At 39.4% G+C, this 10,740-nt stretch overlaps 1 protein-coding gene across 1 annotated transcript; it reads right to left on the reverse strand.

Annotated features, from left to right (window-relative positions):
- Window positions 5,115-7,761, reverse strand: LOC18605473. Its single transcript, XM_007038493.2, has one exon. The coding sequence runs from the start codon at window positions 7,559-7,561 to the stop codon at window positions 5,501-5,503; it is 2,061 nt and encodes a 686-aa protein (XP_007038555.2). The 5' UTR covers window positions 7,562-7,761; the 3' UTR covers window positions 5,115-5,500.

The raw sequence follows: 10,740 nt of genomic DNA on the forward strand, positions 1-10,740 counted from the left end.
AAATTTTTCAAGTCCTCTTCAACCCATTGAATTTTAAGCTGAGTGTTCCCTAAACTTTTCTCCTTCAAATCCTTTATTTCAGCTTTCATTTCCCTGAGTTTATGCCAGATCCCCCTCATTCCCATCCCTGAAAAATTTTGCTTCCCCTAAGCTCCTACCACTAGCTCTTTGAAGCCTTTTTCCTCCATCCAGTAATTAAAAAGCTTGAACGGCTTAGGTACCCAATCCATATTTTTAGACTTCGAAATGATAGGGCTATGATCAGAAAGTGAATTAGGGAGACATTCCTGTATGATTTCTTGGACGTATTCCACCCATTCAACTATCAAAAGGAAACGATCAAAGTGACTAAAGACCCATCCCTCACGATACCCACACCATGTGTACTTATTCCCCGTTAGTGGTAAATCCATAAGAGCCATTGAATCAATAAAATCACCAAACGCCTTTACTGATTTGCCAATTTCACCATTTCCAATTCTCTCATACTCATTTCGAACAGTATTAAAATCCCCTATTAAGCACCACATCAGCTTCCTCCCTATCATTATATCAGTCAATTCACACCACAGACTTCTTCTCGCCCTTTCTTTATTTGGTGCATAAACATTCACAAAACCACATTTTCTATTGAATTGATTAACCTCTTCGATTATTATTATTAAATTTTTATTCTCAATACATTCATCAATCTCTATGAAGTCTTCCCTCCATATACTTATGAGTCCCCCTGATCTGCCCATTGAACAAACTAATTTACCTCTGATGTTACCTCTCCCCCACAACCTCTTGTAAATTTCAATCTGTTCTTGTTGCAACTTTGTCTCCTGAAAAAATAACACATTTGGACTATTCTTTGCCACTAATTTCTTAACCATCCTTTTTTTTTCTGCTCTCCTTAATCCTCTAACATCCCAAGAAATGACTATCACTAAAAACCACAAAGTCTCACACATACCTGGCTTCCATCGATTTATCAATTTTTGTTTCGTTTCAGTTTATGATCTTGAGCTTCAATTTCAGACAAAATCTTGAAAACGTCTTCCCGTTTCTTCTAGAAATGCATGCCCAATCTTTTGCCCATTTCCCAATTTTTCTTTGCCTCTATTTCCATTCTCTTCCTGACCTCCTGCTGTTCTCCTTTCGTTTCGCCTCCATCATGTGAGTCTTGGGGGTCCCCTAGCCCGTATTGCAACCGATCCCTCATTTTTTTTCTTCTAATTCTCCTTCTTTCACTTGCCTCCCCCGGTCTCAAAACCTTTCCTCTGTGTGACCAAAGCCCCTATTTTGCTCTGCACTCTTATTTTTCTTACTTATTGTTTTCCTTTCCCTTCCTACCTTGGACTTGTTCCTTCGATAAATATCGAAAGTGGTTTCTTCTGATTCTCCCTCAATTTTGCAGCTCCTCCCTCTGTTTTTATAACTCACCACATCTCCTTCTCTGATCCACTTCTGTTTCTCTGCTATTGACTTACTCCCAATCTTGCTCCTTCCTTTCCTGATTAGATTTTTTAGCATTGATGTACTTTGTGTCACACTGCTGTCAAGCATAATTGTACTTCATTTTTCCTTCAGCAAATCTTCACCCATTAAGTTCACCGAGCCTCTGTTGCCTTCTGCCAGGATGGACTCTCCCTTCGTTCTTTTTCTCTCCATTTGGGTAGCCTCATCACAACTGCCCAATTTTTCCCCACTTACAAATAATTCTTTAGCACTGGTGTTTCCATCTATGCCTTTACACTTCTCATGAGCATTTTGGGCCCTTTTTTCAAATCCATTCAATCCATTCTCGCTTCCCCGACTATTCGTTGGGTTGTACCCCTGCTGACCAAGACATTACTTTTCTTTAATCGCCTTTTATCTCTTACTGCTTTTATTTGACCCCAGTTGTTGGCCCGTCTCACCTGCTTTGACTCCTTCTTGGGTCACTTTTTTAGCCCCATCTTTCTCCTCTGCCTCTTTTTCACTTGGACTCGTGTCCTCCTCCTTGCCTATCCATTCACTATTTGAATTTGAAATTTGCTCTTTTTTCGCCTAATTCATTTCAAACATTGACCTCCTTTCTATCTCTGACTCTCTTTCGTCAGACCTTTCTTCACTTAATTGGCCACTTTTCATAGACCTAGCTAGTAGGCTCTGCAAACTTTCTTCCTCTCTCATTCTTGCAACAGTCCTTATACAATTTTCCTCGATTGGTGTGCAACCACCGGAGTCAACCCAATCTACATGTTGGCCTTCCTCCGACCATCGACTTTCTGGCTTAGAGTCTGATGTCTTTTCACCATAGCTGGAAGCTCTCACCCTTGGTTCACTTTTAATAACGTTCACTATCGTATCTATGATGAAATAGTCTCTTCCATTAACCTTGAGATGAGTGTACGTCGTTATCTGCTTCAAAGATTTAACCTCCATACAAATTAAAGCTTGATCAAGTCTCCAGCTTTCCATGGTCTCCTTGTCTGCCTTTATGAATTTTCCCCACGTGTCCCCTATAGCTTTGAAACTACTTTCGTGCCATACATGAAGTGGAATCCCTTCAAGTTTGACCCAGACATTGAAACTCCTTTCATCTTGACCAACACTATACGGTGACAGGGAAGCAAACCACGGTTCAAACAAATCCATGCATCTGTCCAAGTAATCCTCCATTTCCTGTCTATCTCTGAACGTTACCAAGACGAAGAGCCCTCCTACTGGACGGACCTGTGCCAAAATTCCTTCCCTGAACAACGAACATTCCACTGAACCACAATTTATTGGGCTTCTTAGTTGTCCCAAAGCACTTCTCCCCAACCACTCAAGATTTTCCTCCTTTATGACCACACTGGTGATTTTTCTGTTAACAATTTCATTTCCCGACTGTTCCTCTTGATCCCCTTTGTTACCCATCGGAGCATTTGCTACCAGTGTTTCCTTAAAGGTTCTGCTGTTCTCTCCCTTCCCCTTTAAGATTCTATTCTCCAGCACATCACCATCTCTGTTCGCTTTCAGATCTTTTGGCTTTTCGGCTTCCAGTACCCTTATCCGCCTCCCATTTATCTTTCGACCATGCCCCAAGAAGATTGCTCTTGCCAGTTCCCGTTCCTCCCTGTACCGCACAAAAGCATACCTGGTTGCCGTGCTTCTCTTAGGGCGAGGAAGAAAGATATCAACCACCACTCCAAATTCATCAAAGAACCTTTTAGTTGCCTCCATTCCACGTTCTGTTGAAGATTTCCTACAAAGGCCGTGAACAGAGTTCTTCTCCATCTCTCCACTCCCCAAGGATCCCTTTTCCTACCTCCAACTGTATTTCGATGCTCCTGATCCCTATCGCCCTTAGCCTGGTTTGGGTTCGCGATCCTCTGAGCATGCCAAACATCTCTACCTAGACCACTCTGTCTCGCCCCCACTCCCTCTCTCGCTCTAAGCTCTCTTTCTCTCTCTCTCGCTCTAAGTTGCTGATCCATTTTTTTAGAATTTAAAGCAAAGCGAATACTAGTAACCTAACTTTGTTTTCCTAGCGTCGCTGCCGTTGGCTGACCATGCCATTTTATAATCGGAACAAACCTCATTAGCTTAAGGAATTTGCCTTGCTAGCAATGACCGAAAGAATTAGAGTATATATATACGTGCAGTCCATTTATTGTGATCTAACATGGGATAGTAGTTTATCATACTAATAAGTAGCTGATATAATAAAAATATCCTAAAGCTAGGCCGTACGTGATTGACATTGACTAGAACTAGTGTTCATTAATAGATGCAAGCATTAAGCTCATGTATCATGTCGACACCAAGTGACATACATACAAGCTTGGTAGTGTTGATATGACTTCATTATTGGTATTATATCTGGGTTCGTCAGGGTTGGGGGTTGTTTATGTATGACTATAGATTTGTTTAGAGAATGGATGTGGACTTGTTGACCCAAAAACAGGAGAAACAAGGATTTTTTTTATCAATCACTCTAGTCAAGCCTCAGACGCCGGGGAGTATTTAATTTTGGGAAAGGGGCATACAATACATAATTGGAAATGGATTGACTGTAAGGCAAGCGTTTTGATGTGTTTGGAGGCTAGTTTTGCTCCCATGGACAGTTATGTCGAGAATGAGTATTTGAGTAAGGCAAATCAATTACTCATAATAGATCCACTTTTCAATCCCTCCCAGAGTACAAAGCACAATGAAATATGGGTGCATCCTTGACTTGCTCTGCAGGACTAAACTCTATGATGAAACTTTGGTCCTCTGGTGCTGATAAAACTATGCTTGAAATAAAAACCAGCAGCAGGTTTGTAGCTTTCTCCCAATAAACCTTACTAGACAATTTCCTACAACCTGAGTCTAATGAGAGTTTTGTGGGAGTGATTGTTGACTAGTACCTGGTGAAGAAAATACGTTGCTTGTGGTTAAGCTGAAGACTGAGCCTTCCGTTTAGCAAGAGTGCAGCTTCTTCACCTGTTACTAATAAAGTCTTCCTGCCATTTTTACTTCATTGGCAAGGCATCTAGGATTTTCTCAAATCAAAAAACGATGATCAACTTTAAGTCTAGATGTAAGATACAGTTGATAAATAGGTTAAGCATCCGCTAACCCTCTGAACAGAATCCATTTAATAGGCTTCTGCATTTCTTACAATTTATGGTCGCATTTCAAAATATATAGTAGTACTAAAGAAGATTACAGTTTTCTACTGACTTTTTGTATCTGAAAATAGAGATGCAATACTTCAACTTCTTCAAGCCTGCCTCTTTTAGCATCAGAAATCAAGTGCAGCAGTCCTGCTTGTGAAGGTAGCTAAGCTGATGCAGACTTTCACTCTTGTATGAAAGTTGTTTCCACATTCATTTTAAAACAACAATGTTTTGGACGGTTGATTTGATTTATCAGACAGCAATACTTTTTTAATTAATTAGTTCCAGGTGTTGATACCAATCTTACACACACATCTGATAAACTACTCGGACAAGTCTAATACGAGCTAGGATGGGAAAGTAATTTAGATTCTGGAGATTTTGGAGGTATGAGGTTTTGAAATAGTCTTCTTCTATAGTGAGTCAAATTTTTCTTCAATAAATCAACCAATAATGTAATGAGGAGGATGCAGTTGTTTCCTACTGTTTTCTGAAGTAGAACTATAATGTACAAACTGTCATTAATCTGGATTTCGTGCTTTACTCCTGAGTGAAGGAGTTCAAAGCTGAATGGCACAAAAACAGAACAAAAGGAAGTGAGCAGAGGACAGATTTTGGGACTGCAACGGCAATCATGTATGTCAAGTTTCTTACATTGTTCTTATCAAGTATAGCTTTTCTCTCATTGAAATGTGCATACAAGAATACAATAATGAAATGAAAATGCATATTTAATGTAACATCATCTGGTGGCGATTCTGACCATATAACCTTGAAAAAAAAATTCAGGGTATGTACCTCTGTTCATCTGGCAATTCCGATTCTGTAGTTAAACCTTTGGCTTCAATGTTGAGTTGACTGCAGTTTTTTTTGAATTTTAGAGCTTACACTTCAAAAGTTTTCTGATTTAGAGCTGTGTATCTCCACCGCTCCTTCTCCACAAAGTCTGCATCCAGAAACTGAGCAATGAAGGCCCAAAGCTTATAAATGTCCTCAAAATTGGCTAGGAACCCCAATGCAGCTGTAACTACAGATATTCCCATATCATTTTTATCTTTTCCCTTGTTTCCATCCAGACCCTTGGCTTCATTACTTCTTCTCTCAATGACTTTGTCCTTCTCTTCTTGATACTTGTCTGTAAAACATATATGGTGTAGGAACCCATAGCTGAGAGAAATGTTGCTACGATCCGCGAGTTTCTGTACAAGAACGGGTTCAACTTTTTCTCCCTTCCAATCAAATACATTGAATGCGATTGCTGGTCCCCGATCAAATTTTATTTTTGGGCCATATATTCTAACTAGGGGAATCCCCTTTGTGTTAGGATGCTGGAGTTTCAACAGAGCATTAACAAGCCAATTGATGAGGCACCTTGCTCTATTACTAATTGTTACCAGTCCTAATGAATCCACCTGATCCAAGCCCCTACATTCAACCTCTCCTTCCTGTTTCATATAATCCTCTTGAATTATATCAATAGCCTTCTCTGATTCTGAAATTTCAGTCGTTTCCAAGCCTTTCAGTTTTTCAGCAATATCTGCATGTTGAATCTCATAAGTTTTCCCCACTTCAAATCTTCCAGATTGTGAAGCTTGGACAGGAATAGGGCCTGAGATGGAGCTTGGTGTAGCTGGTTTATCTACTAGTAAGTTGGGCTTAGATGTCTGTTCAACTTCAGAGTCGGTGCCGGAAGATTCAGTTACTGAACGAAACAGCTTCTCAGCGGGAATAAGACCTACCATCCCTGAACTTGTGGAAGTTTCTAATAACGAAACGGTTGATTTCTTGGCAAAGAGGCATGCAAATCCTGAAGGGTTTTCTCCAAAAACCTTGTAGAAAGAACAAATGAGGAAGTCTGGACGAAAGAGTGAGAGGCCAAAGCTGTCCATGTCTTTTGGTCCCAATGCACACGCATCAATCAACACATGCCACCCATTTTCCTGTGCGATGCTCATCCAGAGGTAGGGATATCTGGCTCCAGTCATCCTTGAATGAAGCGGGAAGACAAAAAGACCTCTTTTCTTCTTCTTCTTCTTTTCCTTGCTCTCAACCATTTTTCTCAGTTTTGATGACTGAATTCTCAGTCTTGGCCATGAGAATTCTGCTGACATCACTCTAGCCCCCTTTTTCTCGGAGCTATTGTTCATGGCTTCAATTGCCTCACTTTCATAATCATAGACTGTTAAAAGCTTCCTATTAGACTGGAAGGGGTAAGATTCTGCAAGAAGTTTGAAAGCTGATGTCTTATTCGCGGTGAAAACCATGCAGTAATCATTTTCTGAAACATTAAGAAAAGTCATGATCCTCTTCCTGATCGCAGATTCCAGCTCTGATGCTGGTCCACCATGAAGTAGCTGTGTCTTGAGATTCCCTGTCTTGTAAGACACACCAAAGAAGGGAATATCCAAAATTGGAGGAGGTGATTGTGGTGGCACAGGGAAGGAAGAAGAGGCAATTCGACATGTTGGAGACTCGTGTTTTTGTGGTTGGGAATAGGAAAAGAGGCCGATGCCAAGATAATCAAGGCAGGTACGGTTGGAGAGCGAGAGATGATAATATTCTTGGGCTCGTATTTGGTCAACTTGATAGGTGTCAGAGTACTGTGGATAAGCTTTGGTGAATTCAGCAAGCGATTCTTGCACAGATGGAAGAGATTCATGATTGGTGAATTGGGTGTTTGGGAAAATGGAGGAAGTAGTTTTCGATGCAAAGTCACGGCGACAAGCTGCGGAAGTGCTTGTGGGTTTGGAGGCTTTGCTCTGAGGCTCATGTGCGCTGAGGAAAGGGGATGGGCAGCAGCCATGGAGGCATACTTGCGATACCTCTTTTAGGCAAGCGGATTGCGTTTTTCTGTTCTCTTCCATCATTGATCTTGATATTTTTTCATTGGTTTCTCTTTCTCCACCCTTTTCTTCATTGTTGGCTTCTTTCAAATCAGCTTTCATGGTTTTATAAGCACTATTTACACTCTACAAATGGATGTTTTAATTTGTTTTATGTGCTACTTGTTTTATAATAGACGGGGGTGGCCGATGAGTCAGTGTGAATGAAGTCATAGACCAAGTCACTTGATCAAGTTGACCTCTTCTCCCCTCTGTTTTGAAGTTGACTTCCACATGTCCCTACTTGAAGGTCGTTATCCTCATTTACACCACCCCTATCAGCCCCTTGATCATCATCATCATCATTAACAGTTAAATGCTACAAATCAATCAGCAATTCATTGAAAAAGATCAACCATGGAGGAAATTCACGGGTGCCCAAAAAATGAAACAGGGTGGTCATGTTCATACAAGATCATATCACTGAAACAAATAGAACCAAAGGTAGTTGTCACATGATGATGCCCATCCTTCCAATAGGGATTTCGGTATCTTTCATTACTTCCTTGAACGGTAGAGGTGGGAAACTGAAAGCAACAACTGTTAGTGGACGACAGGACCGCCTTTAATTCTGCCAGCATTATTGATGCTTATTGTTAGAGGAAAAAGCCTCTTTAGAATGCTTCTAAGTTGCTTCAAGCTGAAGGCTTTTGAGGTCCAAAGGGGTTTTGGCCCCATTTCTTAGCATCGCTCTCTGATTCAGTCCAAGTGAGTTTCTTGACGGATTGTGACTACGGGGTCATTATTGTACAAAAACAACATAAAAACGCCCATCCCAAAAAACCCATTCAACCAAATCTTATCTAATTCTTATCAGAAAAACATATCAAACTTCTATTTTTGTCCCTCCTGACCTTGAGTTAATTATATTCAATCAATTAGCTTTTGGTTTCTTGCATTTAGAGTCAAGTCCCTTTGTGGTCCATAGTTTTCTTGAGGTATTAAACTTGGAAATTTAGCGTGCGAGAGCCAAAGTTTGTCCAAGGAATGATGGGCACAAATCCTTTATCAGCCAGGGAAAGTGGGAAAAAGAACATCATTGGTCTTAGGCAATGATTAAAAGCAAAAGTTAAGAAAAGGTAAACCGAGAAAATGGAAAGAAGGGTACTAGTTGAAATTTTCCTGCTCATGGCTTCGCCATTAAATTTGTTGGAAGCCACACTTTTTTCCACTTTACGATGTGGAGCTTATAATCTTATGATTTTCAAAGTTTTCAATCAATGTGATTCATGATTAATATAATTGAAACCGTGTTAAATTTTGACTCCTTTTCTACTTGGACTAAAACCAAAAAAAAAAAGGAAAATAGAAATGATAAAAGCCATATGGCAACTTATCATATTTGTGTTTCTTTTTTTTTTAAAAAAAAAAAGAAAAATAAAACTTAACCACATAACTTTTCGAGTAATAAATGAACCAGAAATATATGCTTAAGTTTATATCTGGATGTGCTACATTCCAAATTAAAAAATGAGAGATAAAAATAACACATATTTTAAAGATAAAAATATAATAAATACCCTTTTATTCAAACTATTCGGATCGATATTTCAGATATGTTATGAAATTGTTCTCTCTTTAGATAAGATGACAAACACTAATTGGTGGAACATGCGCTGCTTCGGCTGCTGTGGTATGCTTACAAGAGAGAAACCGTTAAAACTCTTGATGCAAAGTGGAAAATGGCAAAGCGACTTGGTCTAGAAAAATAAGCCGAAAATCAACTTGTCCTTTAAATGTTTCTTCATATTAATCCAAGAACAGCCACGCCAAATGAAGAGAAGAAGCAAGCGACTATAGAGAGTGAATTCAAGGGTTGCAGATTTCCAAACAAAGTAAATAGAGCATTATATAAAGTATTTTTTTACCGAACTCTTCCTCTTGTGGTGAAGAACGTACCATTTTCTGAAAGGAATTAGTATCGGAGATTCATCACTTCAACTCAAAGAGTTATTATGTGTTTCTTAACCTTTTCAAGGATACAAAAACTTCCTTTACCTAGGAGCACCAAAAGAAGGCTTATGAATTTCCATATTGATACAAGTCTTATAGATGGATTTCATCATTAGGGTTGTGCATTTATGTTTACATCTTTTTTACAGCAGAAAAGCCTAAGGATTGTCTTACAAATTAGTTGCCCTTTATTTTGATTGCTCTGCGTGGTAGAGAAGGAAGAAGTAAAACAGGGTTCGATGCCTAAACTTCAAATTTCAATGCATCAATACTCCAAAAACAGAAGGCAAAATAAAAGCCAAAGTGCTTGCTTCCAAAATATTTTGGTCTTTTATGTACAGGTGCATATCTTATTAGCCGAATACCCCATAACGTATATTTAGAATTGGGACCAAGAAATTTAAAAGTGCTATCTGGAAGGAAAGCGATTGTTTGATGTGGAATATGGGATTGTGGAACCAATCGAGGGGCTGGAACAAATTAAAAGCAGACTTTTTTGTTGTACAAAAGAAAAAAGAAGTAATTTCTTGGATTATACTCCATTGATAAGATTTCATGAGTTTTAGGTCAAAATCCAATGTTGAAATCTTGGGAATTTGATAATCTCCCATTTTCACTTCGTCAGTTGTGTCTTTTTCTTCTGGAAACTGTGGTCTATGTATAAGCCTCAGCCCATTGGAAACTTGATCCAATAGTCATTGCCATTTGCCCCTACGAATCAGGCCCATTTCTGTAATTGTTCCAGAAACGAGCATCTACGCATGAAGCCCATTTCTCATACCGGCTTTCTGTGCTACCGTCAATAAACACCTCAGTCGGTCAATACGCACTGCACACCAATTGAAGACCGACGAGCTACCATCTCCGGTTTAACTCAGTTCCGCGCAAGCGTTGCCATTTGCCAAGATTACCTGATTAATACCGCGCCATTTATATTGGTCTAACTCATGCACCAGGTGGAAGGTACGACCAATAAGGGAACTTGTCTTCTCTAATCCAAGGCTAAGATGAAGATTCGAGAGCTGCATGGTATGTATATTATTGCATCCAGAACCACTATGTCGACGTTCCCACCATTAACAAAGAAGAGAGGAAATTCATTCCCAATCTCCAAATTTTCAACTTGCTACCATGAAATCAAGCACGGTAAAACTATTTATATTATCCACACAAAAAAACACTGATTATATAGATATATATATATATATAACAAACTGATTGATTTACCCTCTATCTCCACGTCCCTTTTAGTTTTAGCTACACAAATATTTGTATAAGGATAAAGGATC

The sequence above is a fragment of the Theobroma cacao genome, chromosome 3 (assembly GCF_000208745.1).
Source record: "Theobroma cacao cultivar B97-61/B2 chromosome 3, Criollo_cocoa_genome_V2, whole genome shotgun sequence".
Classification (NCBI taxonomy): Eukaryota; Viridiplantae; Streptophyta; class Magnoliopsida; order Malvales; family Malvaceae; genus Theobroma; species Theobroma cacao.